The sequence below is a fragment of the Pholcus phalangioides genome, unplaced genomic scaffold (assembly GCF_987345545.1).
Source record: "Pholcus phalangioides strain wild (caught in Gottingen) unplaced genomic scaffold, Ppha-v1.0 ptg000029l_1, whole genome shotgun sequence".
Lineage (NCBI taxonomy): Eukaryota > Metazoa > Arthropoda > Arachnida > Araneae > Pholcidae > Pholcus > Pholcus phalangioides.
Window position 1 is genome coordinate 593648 of NW_028301619.1, and position 15028 is coordinate 608675.

The 15028-nt window shown below is 32.9% G+C and overlaps 1 protein-coding gene across 2 annotated transcripts in view; it reads right to left on the reverse strand.

Moving 5' to 3' along the window:
* Nucleotides 1-15028, reverse strand: part of LOC149067549 (uncharacterized) — a 224640-nt gene that overhangs the window by 27698 nt on the left and 181914 nt on the right. For both annotated transcript variants that reach the window (XM_089252465.1, XM_089252466.1), the window contains exons 19-20: nt 7892-8020; nt 616-744 (exon numbers count right to left, since the gene is read on the reverse strand). In XM_089252465.1, the coding sequence (XP_089108591.1) occupies nt 616-744; nt 7892-8020 (258 nt within the window). The remainder of the gene's footprint in view (nt 1-615; nt 745-7891; nt 8021-15028) is intronic.

Below are 15028 nucleotides of genomic sequence, written 5' to 3' on the forward strand. Positions count from 1 at the left end.
GCTTTACGAAAAGAAGTCCAAAATTTTCTTTTGCTTCACTAAAAGCACTAGCAGCTGCTGAAAGGAACTTCTACATGGCATGCAAATTTGAATTTGCCAACTGGAATGCTTTTGTTTAACCAATGTTTCGGTTAATCAGTATTCGAATAATTGATGCTCTACTGTATAAATATATAACTGCTTCAATCCATATGCAATGCATTTCATTCTAACAAGTTGGTTTTTGATTCTTTTTTCCAGTATTTTGCAGTATGTTTTATCTGAATTATTTTCTAGTGTTAGACATTTTTTTAAATGTATGTTTTAAGCAAGGTACTTAATCACTCAATTATATTTCACCCAGGGTACTGTATTTCAACTTATTTGCATCCTTCCTCTAAATTTGCTACCTGTCGCAATGCATCAAGGAAAGAGGTTTTTACATACTGTATAAGAGAATTATTCTACACTCAGCAATACTTACCGTTAGTGTATTATTTGGCTTGTGGATACAAATAAGCTAGGTGTTAATATTTCTTATAATGCAAAAGTTCTGATATCTTTCTTCAATTACAACCTAATCCTAAATATTTTTTGAGCCTGTGAAGATGGCTAGAGAATATGAAATGCACTAACCTTCAGTACAACGTGCACCCATGTAACCGGGTCTACATCGACAAGCACCATCACTAGGACGGCACACTCCTCCATTCAGACAACTACAACGCTGGCTGCAACTCAGACCAAATGTACCATTAGGACAAGCTACATAATAAAAACAATCAAAATCAATAAGGTGCTCATGACTTTTACCATTCTTTTTATGCAATGCAACTCTAAGATTTCTTTTCTTTCATTTGAAATTGAAATAGCATTACAGGTCCTAGACAAGCTAAATTTCAGATAATTCATTGTAATTAGAAAGTCTGTGATACAGTATTATTATTATAATATGCACAGCCCAGGGGCTGAAAATGTCATAGTAACACGCCTAATGTTCAAAGTTTCAGCAGTAGTTGCTGAAATATTCAATTGTTTCTGTTGTTCTAAACAATGATCAGCAATAAAATGAAGCCTGTTGGATTTTCAACACATTTGAAAGTATGCTCATTAAACTTTGGACTCAAAGATGTATGTGGGGTCTCTCAATGAGACCCTTAATGTTTATTTTAGTTATATTATATATTAATATATCAATGTAATATTTATTATAATAATATATCAAATATATAATAATCATATATTTAGTAATATTATATATATTGTACAGGAAAATCAATTTTTAAAATTTAAAAAAGCACCTACTGAATACTCACAACAATCGCAATACGATGAGATATCTCACCCAACATGATGCTTTGTATTTCAGCAATTAAAAGGTATCCTTCCTCCTTAAAGCCTTTTTGTTTCAGCACGGGAGAGACCAGAGAATGGTGGGTAACATGTTTTTTTTCACACTAAAACATGTTTTACATCCCCCAATCTGTCAATCAACAGCCAGTGGTCAGAGTCAGCTATTTCGTTCACGTTTTGACAACAGGAGAGAATGTGTTTGAAATATAAGTTTTCTTTCTCTTTCCTTTGGGGAATATGCATATAGTTATTTCCACGGTGCCTGTTAAAATGTGGATCATTGCAGTTTACAAAACCCCTTAAAGGGTTAAAATTATCCAGAATTTTCATTCAACACTAGAAAGGCGGGTCAGGGGACTATACCCAGAAAGATGAGCAGGGATCTGTGTGACTTCATTGCTTTTTCTGGCAATTTTCAAACATTTTAATATTTTACAGCATGGCATAATATTTTCATGACAGAATAAAGTTATACCACAAAGAATTAGTGGGCAAAACCATTAACCTGTTAATATGGTTTATCATTACTTAATTTTAAAAGGATTCTGTGTATATGTATGTAAATGACCTCTCTCAATGTCCAGGAAAGTGTTGAGGAAACTCGAGACTGGGAGGATCTATATTTTCTATATCCTGATAGAATTTCAGTGTTACATCACTTCTAGGTTGTGAATACGATCAACAAATGTGTGTGTGTGCTATATTTTTTCTGCAGCTGAAAGCACCTGACAATGTTGCTCTGAAGAGCTTCAACAAAGTTTTTTGATTTAGATTTGAAAAAATTCACATAATTCCAGTGCTGTGGAATCGGTATCTGTAAGCAATGAATTTCTCATAAAATATTTTGGAATCCTTGAAGTCCTATTGATGAAGGTCCCACGATATTTCTTACACTTTCATCTGCAGCAGTTTAAGATATTAAGATCTCCGATATTTATGGAAATCAGTTGACATTTTGGTGTAGTTCTAGGTTTTCATTGGTGGCTTCAGTGTGTTTTGCATTAATTTTTTCTAGTGGCATTTCATTTTGCATCAGCTGAGGCATTTTTGAGGTATAACTTCATTCTGATTCACACATCCATCAATACTATTGATTATTTCAATGATGCAGAGGTTTGCATCTGGTAGTTTTCACTCTTTCTTTCCTTTGAATTCTCATCATCAACACTACTGTTTTTTCACACACAATCTTTGCCAACTTCTGAAGAGTTTTATCTTTGGCAAATATATCTTTTTGCCATTTCCACAGGAATCATAAGCACATGGATATTTCTACTTTTTAGAACAAACAATTTATCAGAGGAAATGACAGAAATAAACAACTAAAGCAGAGATATCTGCAGAAAAAAATGAAGTTAAAAAAAATTGCACGAACGGGGCTTGAGTTATGAAGAGAGACTTCATTTTTTGAATATGTTTACATTGGATGAACGCAGGTGTCGAGGAGATATGATCGAAGTGTTCAAAATTTTCAATGGGATGGATAGGATGGACCATGAACTTCTAGTACACCGTCAATCAACTGCTTTTACAAGGGGACACCAGTATCGATTGGTGAGGGACAATGCGAGGTTATGGTGTCGCAGGGAATTTTTCTCTAATAGGGTTGTTAATAAATGGAATAGCTTACCCCCGGAGGTAGTAAATTGTAACACAATTGACACGTTTAAAAAGAAATACGATAAATATGTTGGGGTAAATCGAGAAGCTATCCATACTTAGAATAAGACAACCATAAGTATTCTTTATGGGCATTGTATAATATTTTATCATGTGAATATATTGTTTACAATTTTTGTAACTGCATTTTTAATTGGGTTGCTATATTTTTTAAATATATGAAATCCATATTTTTATGGGCATCTTTTTCTCAGCCACCTCTTTGGGCATTTCGCCTGTTGTGGCGTTGTATTTGTATTTATAGATGCACAAAGAATTTTGACCTTACAAATCAATTGTGACAATGTTGGTAATATTATATGGCAAATGTTCTAAAATATATGGGAGGGTCAGAGTGACCCCATTTCATCTTTCTAGGTATATCCGTGCTTATCTCTGCTGCTAAGAAAGGCAATGAAAAAACTTTGGTGTATGCTAAGAACATGATATAATTCAGGAAAAGTTAAGAAATTTTAAAGCTTTTGGTTCATTCTTACTTGAGATAATGAAGCAGAAATAGCCCCCAGGAACACAGAGACCCGGCCGCCTTTCTAGTGTTAAACAGTTTTCTTTACTGATTATGCAATTTTTAGCTATGAATCAGTGTTTTGGTTGCTTAAAAATTATTTCATTGTTGTCTTTGTCGAAACTACTTATGGCTGAGAAAATCACCTCTAACAGTCGGATTCAGTCTCCATTAAAAACCAGTAACTGATTATGAGAAATTATACAAAAAAGGATGGAGCTCACAATACCCTAATTCATATTTCCTATTAGAGAAATTATTTATTATAAAAATGACATTTTACAATGACGCTATGAAGATAACTTTGGACATAGCTACTGAAAAACTGAATCACATGCATGGGATGAGAAGACAAGTCCACTTTATAGGGACTGGGATCTGTTAGTTAATATATTTTTTCAATCAATAGTCTTTTTATTTTCTCTGAAGGCATAAGGGCCCTTTCACACAGAGCAGATGCGTGTCTGGAAGAAGTTTTAACAACTGGTTTATACAGCGCTCTTCAGATGATGTGGAATGTGCCCGCACCTTTCAAAGTGTTCACGCAGGTCTGCATGTCTCAAAACCTAAGTGTTGGCTCTGCATCTACACATACAGGTTTTGTACATTGGGTTATTCTGAGCTACTCACACAGCGCGTGTCCGGGTGGAATTCGCCCGCATATTTGGCTACTTTTTAAGATGATTCAGCATGGAATTTTTTTAATTATTTGCCATTCAATACCCTTAAAAACACCATATGAAGGTCCCTGTTCATCAAATTGTACCCACATACGTCTATCCTTCCGCTTCCTTCTGAGACAAAGGAAATATAGCAACTTTAGCTGCCTTTTATTCATACTTTACAATTTTATACAATAAAACCTGCCAACAATGGCCACTGACAGGACTAAAATTATAAGCCGTTCTGTAATTCATTACAAATATTTTTTAATTGACTAAATACTTTCATAAATTCTATAAATTTAATTGAAAAATTAAAAAAAAAAATTCATTTTTAAATATTTAAAATTATTTAAAAAATATATTTAAAATTGTTTAAAAAATATATCATTTAGGGCCAGATTAAGATGTTTGAAGGCCCTAAGCACTTGAATAGTTTTGGTGTCCCCTACCCCCGATACATACATATATATTTTACACGATACTGGGTCCATGAACTAAAAAAAAGGATATTTTATATTTCAGAAGTAACTAATCTAAGGATGGGATTTCATTCTAAAAGGTTTATGAAAGTTATTTTATAAAACTTGAAAAAAAAGCAACCAATAAATTTATTGGTTACATTCGAGCAAATACAACCGATAAGCTTATTGGTTGCATTTGTAAAAGAATTATTATAAATTTTTTATAGTGTAATTTGGGCTTAAGACAGAATTATGATGTGAATATTTCTAAGCACAGACATTTTAAAAGTCTTCACCCATCCTCCTTTTTCTACTTGCGAAGTCTGATATCTCCTGAATTTTTTTTTTTTTTTGGAACATCATTGGATGTTTTTGGAATTTTGCTTTCATATTTTCCAAAAAGACAGATCTTACTTTTTTTTTCAAAATCTTTTGAAAATATTTTAAGATATTTTGTCCCATCAACTACTTGTGAAGATTGAACAAAAGGCATCTTTATACCCATATTCTATAGGGCTCTAGATTAAACCACCAAAGAATGGCTCTAGACTGCCTATGAGCACTGAATCAGGGGTGAAGGAGAAAAATAATTGCAAAAAAAAGTTTTTATGCACAAATTTTGAACTAAAGATGTGAGCGAAACGCCCATATCTTTAGTACTCGTGTGAAAGGACATGCAGATGCAGACCTGCGTCCACATCCGCTCTGTGTGAAAGGGGTCTAAGATGGAGAATTCTCCTTCATTCATTGTGAAGCTATTTCAGCCGATAAAGTCTTCTTAGTATTTCATAAACTTATCTTCAAATTTTGGGCCCTATCTGTAGAACAAACAATTTTTCACAACCTATAGAAAAGTATGTTTAGGCTAACAAATGTTATTCTGAAACAATCTTCATTACCTGTGGTATGAATGTATGGCTAAAAATAAATGAGATTTCGTTTGAATTTAATTCCATCACAAACACTGGTTTAATTCTTGTTAAAGGTGCTCCAACAAAGTGTTATAGTGTGTGAATTCTTTATTTTTTTTGTACCTTATTTTTTTTTATTGGTAAGTTATATTCATAACATATAAATTAGTGAACTTATATCATCAAAATATTTCAAAAATGTAAATGTTTTGATTATAAACTTAGCGTATCAATTCATTTTGATGAATAGGTAATTAAAGAATTTATAACTTAAAAACTTGAGTTTTTTTTTTCAAATTGGACAATAGAAATTAAAAATTCCACATAACTCTTTGCTTCTAATGCACAGTAATAGACTTTTAAATTGGCAGCTCCAGATCATTTTCAAGAAAATAAAACAGTGGATATTACTAACTGTAAAAAAAAATAGAAAATGCTTAAAAGGTTTCTTTGTATGGTCATAACTAAGCTGTTCCCAACCCAGACCAAAAAAGTGATTCCGCATTGGTCTTTGGTCCAGTATATGTATAGATTTTTCCATCGCAAACTGTTCCTTGTATGAAGAGAGGCAAGCATCACACAAACGTTTGGTAGCATACAGTACTGATACAACTACCTTCAAGAAGCTTGTTGTATCATTACTGTATATGTGTACAGTATTGTACATGTACATTGATTATGTATACTGCAGTTCACTGACATTGTATACTACAGTGTACAATAGTCAATGGTTTAATTCTTATACAAATACAAGCACAAAGGCCACAACAGGCAAATTACCCAATGAGTGGCCTGAAAAAAGATACCCATAAAAAAATAGATTCAAATATAACTAAACTACAGCAACCCAAAATAAGAGCATATATCACAAAAAATTAATAATACTCATTACGTTTAATGACTATTTTATTACAAGAAATCTGGATGATATAGAAGAAAATTCTAATTTTTTTTTATATAGAACAAGTGAATAGTTTGCATAATTCTATTAATTCAATGTGTTACAGAGAACTCGATGAAAACAATTTACAAGTGATCATTTCTAAACTGAAAGAAAGGCAACTGGGTACAATAAAATAACACCTAAAAAATGTTTGAAATAATTTCCAAATACTATCTTCATATAATAAAACATATTATCAAATCATCAATAATAAATGAACTTTTCTATCCCGAGTTGAAAAACATTCATCCATCCCTTGTTCATCCTATCTTTAAAACGGGTGATGTGTAAATTATTTTATGATAATTTAATACTTTTTCTTGTACCACAGTCATTTTCTGCACATGAGGGCTTTGTTAAGCCAGGACATATACCTTATCATTGATTCTGAACAGCACAACAGCATTCCTTTTTCTTGTCCCTCCCCGAGAGGGGTTGGTGCTCTAAACCCTCCGTAGGGAGAGACATCCTGGGGTAACAACATGCTCTATAATCATTTTGTCACTTTTTCTGTCATACCTTTGTGTGAAAAAAGAATCTATGAAGAACTGGGAGGGTATTAAACTCGCAACACAGTTTGTTTAACAAATTGCACTTAGTTCTAACACTCACTCTGGATATTCTAGATGTCTTATGTAGCAATTGTAGATTCCTTATATTGTGATCACAGTGAAAACTACAGCCTTACTCTCAAACATGCAGTTCTATGGTAATTTTGCATGATGCAATTCAATCACAGCACTGCGATTTTGTAGTTATGTTCTGCATTATTTCCTTAACAAAATACTCAATTTTAATACCAATTGGTTCATTTTTGAATAAATTAACAAAATTTTTTTATTGTTCCTTTATTTAATTCATGTAACCACGTATTGTCATGAAACCAGTGTATATTGGTTTTATATGAAAAAAAAATCAAACATTTAATAAAATGTTTATGTCCATCATCTTATCAACTACTTGCAAATCATTCATTAAAGCAGCTCAAATATGGATTCAGAAATTACTACACATTGCTTGGTAAATTCTTTCAAAGAAATAAATGTTGATTCATTAAAGAAAACCTAACATTTTTTGTTACTTCAAACCAAGAATTGTTTTCTTGTGAAAGTGAAACTAATGTATTTTATGTTACTGTTCATTAATCAAACAATTTGTTTCAATATATGTCAATTAATTTGCAAAGAATATAGTATTAGTAAATACATCAGCTAAATACCTGAAGACAATTTATAAAATGCTGTTTTAAGCAAACATTTCATATGAATATTTTATAACATATTTCAACAAATTGCAGATACTTTGTGCAAACCTCACATTATTGCGCAATGGAAAAAAAAAACATTTTTCTACATTTTTTTTTTACAATGCCAGAAGTATTCAAAACTACCTACGTTGGCTGCAATCAATTCCTTTCCATCCAGGATAACATGTACATTCTCCAGTAGCAGGATTACAATTACCATCATTTTTACATTTGCATTCGTACTGACAGGAAGGGCCAAAATGACCAGTTGGACAAGCTAAAAAAATATTGAAAATTTAATGAATTGTAATTGAAAAATACTTTAATTTATGATAGAAGAGTATGAAAAAATAGCAAAAGGATAAAAAGAAATGAATTATTGCATGGTGATTAGAATATATAACATATAAGTACATGTCATTACATTTTGAATTAAACATCAAATTACCAAAGTATAACTTGAAAAAAAAAAATTTCATATATTTTTATAAAGTAAATATCAGAATGAAATACCCGAGATGTATTGAATTAATGTTAATCATAATTTAATATCTCTTAATTTTTTTTCAGTCCTAGCCTATATATATATATAGGTACTCAGAAATATTGACCTTCTGTCAATGTCTGGGTGTTCCTCCCTGATGACGAGCTAGCACTGGCCATGAATATTTAAATCATTTAAAAAATTTTTTGAATTTGCATTTTTTCAGTTCAATATTCATTTGCTTTTTCTGTTGTGCTTACTCTCAGTCTAGTATATTGTAATTGCATTTGTATGATTTGCTGTATAAAAATGTGTTACATCTATTCATTCACTGAAATATTGATATAATAGAGTAATCTTAATATAATTAACATGGGGGAAACCAGTAGAATATAAAAAGCAAAACCGAAATCATAATATAACAATATTCTTGCAAACCATGAAAAAAAAAATATAGAGGGATTATTATTATCGAGTAACATCACATAAAATCAAATTTATGCTGTTGTTAGCATCTCTTTTAGTTCAGCATTGTTGGTACCACCAAAGCACAAATGACAAGACATTCATCACACAAAAAAATTAATCACATAATACAAATACAACGCCACTACAGGCAAAATGCCCAACGAGGTGGCTGCAATGTTCAATATAATAATCATTTATAGACCATTAATTTCTTTCAAAACTATTGCATCGAAATATGTCTTCATTCATTGAATTTTTTCAGTTTGAGCATTTGAGTTTTCATTCTTTTGAAAATTGATGATTGCAATTTACATTTTTTTAATATTGACTGTCTTTTTCTTAGAGGTAATGATGATAAATTACAGATCTTTATTTTTTTGGCATGGCATCATCAAATTTTTTGTGACACTATGCAATACTATAAATGTAAACAATAAAAATGACATTGCACGTATTAATGAACTTTAGTTTCTATTTAAGGGCATGCTGCTTTCTTCTTGGCATCATTTTAACTTGCTCTTGGAGTTGATAAAATAAATTTGCAAGAAAAAAACATTACTCATCAGAAAAAAAACCTAATTATTATACCATTTACAGCTTAATGAAAAATGCTATAATTTTTCAATGTCATCAAACATTCAACTCATATGTTAGCGTTATATATATCACTTAGAATATAACTTTGCAAAGACCAGTGATGTTCCTTCTAAAGACTCTCACCACCACTAATTTTCATTATAATTCTGATTTATTTGGCAGATAATTAATAAGAAAAATATTTAACTATCAGATATTTTCTTCGTTTACTTTTTGTTTTCTGTCATAAGCATTGATGAGGGAGTTTTTCCATTCTTCAGAAGAGTTTACAACTCTGTGCTTTCATGTCTAACAAAGAAAGTAGCAGTAGCAACAACTGCATTACGACTCATATACAATCATTCTTTTTTGGATCAGGATTTTAGGGATAAATTGTTGGACACTTTTAATGCATGCCAAGATTGTCTGTTGAGATTCCATGGCAGCTTACAGCCAAGATGCCAATTATGCCTGAAAGCTTTGCAATAGATAAAACTGAGTCAATATTTTCACAATTTCTATATTAATGATAAAAGTACTTGATACATTTTATATTAATCAAGAGTTGCTAATAATTTTCTTGTAATAGTATACCCTAGTACTGTATTTCCCCAAAACTAAAAACACTAGCATGATTTTTCAGGATGCTCCTAATATAAGCCTCAGCTAAAATCATCAATGAGACGCGTTTAGTTTGTTGTTGCAACACATAACTAAATTGAACTATATAAAATGGTAATGGTTTTATTATTATTTATCAAATAAAAATATAAATGAATGATATCATTGAAAAAAATTTATACATGAAATAAGTTATAAACAAAAATAAAACTTTTGTTAACACCCAAGGAAGCCTCCTTGGATGGGGTCTAGGTCAATTCGGCGCAACGTCAATTCAGCGTGCTACAAACTCGTTGTAACGTTACCATTTAGACCCCACCGGAAATGGTCCTTTTACTAGTCATTTTTATATTTTATTACCTTTTAACATTGATTCTGAGATCGATCGGCCGCCATGTCACGATCTTTTGCGCTGCCAGATGCCGAATGTCATGCAATATTTTTAGTTCATGTGAATATGTAAATTTCTCAAATGTTACGTTGATTCTAGTGCTGCCAAGTCTCGATACAGATTGGTTCCGCTAAGGCGAGATGGGGAAATTTTCCCTTATATGTCAGTAGTGTGCAACGAACAGTCACGTTGATCGTTACACGTTACATTTCATTTCATTCCGCCTCGTTCCAACCATGAGTTGATAATCTAGCAGGGTGCCTCAGCACCGATCGATCCGTTGATCGTCCTTTTCATCTAGTCAAAAGTTGCTCATCCTGTGTTGAAGTGTCTATGAGATGTCGGCTCTCATCCGTTAAGGGTTATTCGTCGGGTTCACCTCATCGGACGCCTGATGGTGTTGCAATGGAGCCTCCCCCTCTCTAGGAGACCGCATGGATAAATCAAGAAGTGAACTGTTCGCGTTCTTGTGACAGTGACATCTAGAAGGCTGTAGTCGATGGACTGATCGGGTGAGAACGTTTGAAATCTGTGATATGTTAACGCTAAAACTCTAAAGCAAATTTACTGTTGGCTTAAAATGTTGTAAAATATAAAGATTAACGCCAAATTAAAAGTCTTAAGAAAACGAAATAGTTGTTGAATCATTGTTGTCATCTGTCTAGCGAAATTATTTTGGAAGATAAAAATAGAATCTGAGAAGTAACGTTACATCGTTACAAAATTGGGGGATCGACCGGGATTTAACTTGCATCGTTACATCGTCGCGGTACAAATTTCTCGCAGGCTCATTTTGTCGCGGTACAAATTTGTCGCAGGCTCATTTCGCTGCGGTACAAAGTTGTAGCGAAGTCATTTCGTCACGACAAATTGCTTTAAAATTCATATGTTTGTTGTGATCTATATGAGTAGTTGGCTTAGGCGTAAAAAATTAAAATAATTTTTTTCTCATTTATTGGAAATGTTCCCCCTTCCCATCTGTTTTAATTTTTAACAAATGAAGGAAAGTATTCATTGAAGTCATCGAGGGACATTGGAATGTACACGAAGATAATAAATTTGGATCAAATAAATTTTAAAAATTTAATTTCCACCGTATAAGCCGTATTTCCCACTTTTTATCGGGATTTCAATTTCTCGCAGTGAGGGTCGTTGGGGGTGCACATCAAGATAATAAATTGCGATCAATGTGCCCCCCAGTACGATTTTCGTAATTCACTATTAAATGTATCCATGCAGAGAATATACCTTTAAAAAAAATTTTATCGACAATATATCTAAGTTTTATGTGTAACAGCTGCGAAAAGTCTTATTTAAAATTATTTTTTTTTGCAATGCAATGTACATTGCAAATCACTGTGTTTTATCGCATCGAAATAATATTCAAACACTCTCCAACCATAGGCACCAGAAACTGGGGGCTAATGCCATTTGAGCCCCCACTCCAATAACTCATGAATATACAATGCAATGTGCCATTTCGCTTCCTGAGTATGGGTTTCAGTTCCTTATATACGGCATGAATGGCAATTTTCAACCCCCCTCCTTAATAAATGTTTCCTTCATGTTGGCACCTTTGACTGGCCAAGGATGCTGGAAGTGTTTGGAACTTGTGGGTTCTTGTCTTGATCTTGAAGTGGGAAATTGATTTCTGAATCATTTCTCTGGGCACCCACAGCATCCCTGTCTCTGACACCACTGCAAATGTCAATCAATTTTTAATTTTTTTTAAACTCTAAAGTAACAACTCTCAAGTAAAAAGAATGAAATCAGACTTTTAATTAGCCCATTGTATGTAACTTCATGTACATGACACTCATATGGCTCCAGTCAATGATTAGTAAAAATTTCTTCTTACAACAAAAGTGAATTAACATTAACAGACAATATAAGATTATATTCAGAGGTATATTTCCTGGGTGGGGAGGGGATATGCAGGCTTTATCCCAAGATGGCAAGTTCAAGTGAAAGGGCATAACCAAAACTGAGTAATTGGTGATCAAGAACATGAATTAGAAAAGGGAGGCAAGGTTTGAATAGCCCACAGGTGGGAAAACTAAATCCACCTTCGATTATAGCCTACATTTATTAGGATAATTTTAATTTTAAAAACAATTCATATTGTACATATAAACACTCCACAATATCTAAACCTTTATTTATTTTCAGTGCCTTTGAGTAACATTTTATTTAAACACTTATCTAATGTGAATATCGCAATAAGAAGCCAGATGATGATTAATAGAATAACAAAAGTGATGCTATTTTAAACTATCATAATTTTTTCTTTTTTTTAACGATACGTAGGACAATATTGCAATTTAAAAATTAAATTCAAACAATTTAATTTAAAAGTACTACATTAGTTTTTGTCATCCACATAATCTGTATCTTTATTTTATGATACAACAAAAACTCAAACAAAGAAAATTAATAATAGGCTAATTCATTCAATTGCATTAAAAGTTTTTCTAATTTCGGCACATGAATTATGGGGGGGGGGACTTTTAAACACACGCGGAAACCAACATATCATTTCCCCGTTCGGTTTTGCAATATTCCACATTTTTGTCAACAGAAATATTCAGACCAAGCACACCAACCTTGTACCAAAAGCTTAGATACTAATGAAAACTATGTGAAAATATTCAAACAAGCCAGCCAAAGATATGCGACTGATTATAAATATAAGATTAATGGTAATATTATATCTTTATGCGACTGAACCATAGTCATCTTTCTTATTGGTGATTACATGGTCTTTGTCTGTGCTCATCCTGTGAACAATATGAAAACTTCATCGAATCATCATTCATAATCATTGTACGTTTCTACCCTTGATCTGCGCCCAACTCCCTTTGCCGTGAGAAATAGAAATCTCAACAGAAGCAGGAAGTGCGGCTTATACGGTGAAAATTAAATATTAATTTAATTTAATTATTAATTAATTAAATATTTCAGGTTCTTATGGAGATACTGTAATGGTAAATGTTGGTGACTCTCGGAGGGGGGGGGAGGAGAAACTCTTGAGCCCATGGGGCAGATAGTAATTTACCGTTAAAGATAGGCTCACTGTAATTTGGGGAATATCATACAAACCAAAATTTTTCCACATGATAATTGAAATTTTATCACAGCAAAAATCAATTATTTAACATTTCAAATTTTTATATAACTGAATTTTCAAATATAATTAAACTTTTATATGCAGTTAAATTTTTAAATGTAATTGATATTGTAATTTTAATTTCGATGACCTTTCCACATTGACAAAAAAATAATTATTTTCAGTTAACTGTGTGTACACTTTTGTTCATGTTTTTTATTTCATGTGTAAGACAAAAACCTACATACAAGCTTGCGTGGAACATGTACAGTGAAGAATTGACGGTTTGACGAATTGATTCTGCACTGTAATATATACATTGACGTCACTATGAATTGACACGGCGGCAAATTTGTACAGCTACAAATTGGAGCTGCGACAAATTGACACTGTGACAAACTTGTACCGTGACGAATTGGAGCTGCAACAAATTTGTACCGCGACAAACTAAGACTGCAACAAACTTGTACTGCAATGAATTTGTACCACGACAAGTTGAGTGTGACAAATTGACTAGCCATTCCTTGGACGGGAGGTAAATGCCTACGTTTGATAAAAGACCTTTTACAAAACTTAAAAAACAACTAATAAGCCTATTAGTTACATTCGCTCAAATGCAACTGATGTGCTTATTGGCTGCATTTGCATGTTTTATAAATGAACTTCTATAGTGTAAAATATCCAGCTGTAAACAGATAGATTTGAAACTGAGTTTTATCACAAAAAAATGAAGAAAATTACTACTCACAGCATTTCTGATGATAAATAAAAAACAACATATGGCTGGTATTAAAATATTTAAGTTTTAGAAAAGTTCTTTTATAAAACTTGGAAATGAAACCATTGTTGTTACATTCGTGGCTCTGTTGGTTGGTTTTTTTTTCAAGTTTTTTAAAAGAGATCTTTTTCAAACTTTTATAGTTTAATCCTGGCCATAAATAAACAACTGGTACAGTTCAATGCTGAGGACTGAATGAGGCAACGAGTATTTCTGGTGGGCATAGACTCATCACCTCATCTGGTTCTGAAAATCTAAACCAAATTTCCTGTTTAAAGGTTATTCAAGTTTTACGTCAGCATCAATGGGGGAGGTGGGTTCCTGATTCATGACCCCCACATCCTGGAGTAGGGCCCCTAGGCTGGAATCTTTTGCGGGGCCCCCGGCCAGACTTTCACGGGTCCTTTTATGATGGATTTATAGTGTGAAAAAACAAAAATAATGAAAATCGTCCCAGGCCCCAGGGCTGGAGCCTTGCTAGCCCACCCCTTGTGGGGGGCCATGTCCTGATTTGCTGACTTTTGATGACAGGGGGAGGAGGGATTTGGATAATGCTTATGTCATCAACCACCCTTTATGAAAATATGAAATATTATTAATGGCATCTTACTCTGCGCGCCACAAATGATAAAAACCTTCCGATAGTTTGTGGGCACTTGAAATAACATTCCCCTCCTATTGTTAAGTGCCCTACAGAGCCACTTTAGTGATCTCTAAATGTTTCGCGGATCAAAGTGATCTGGAAATGTGTCCAGGCCATTTAAGTGCTTTGGAACTGTATCACACATCACTCAAGTCATCCATAATTATATACCATGGATCACTTAAATAATCTGAGAATGAGCAGTGGGTAACTTGAGT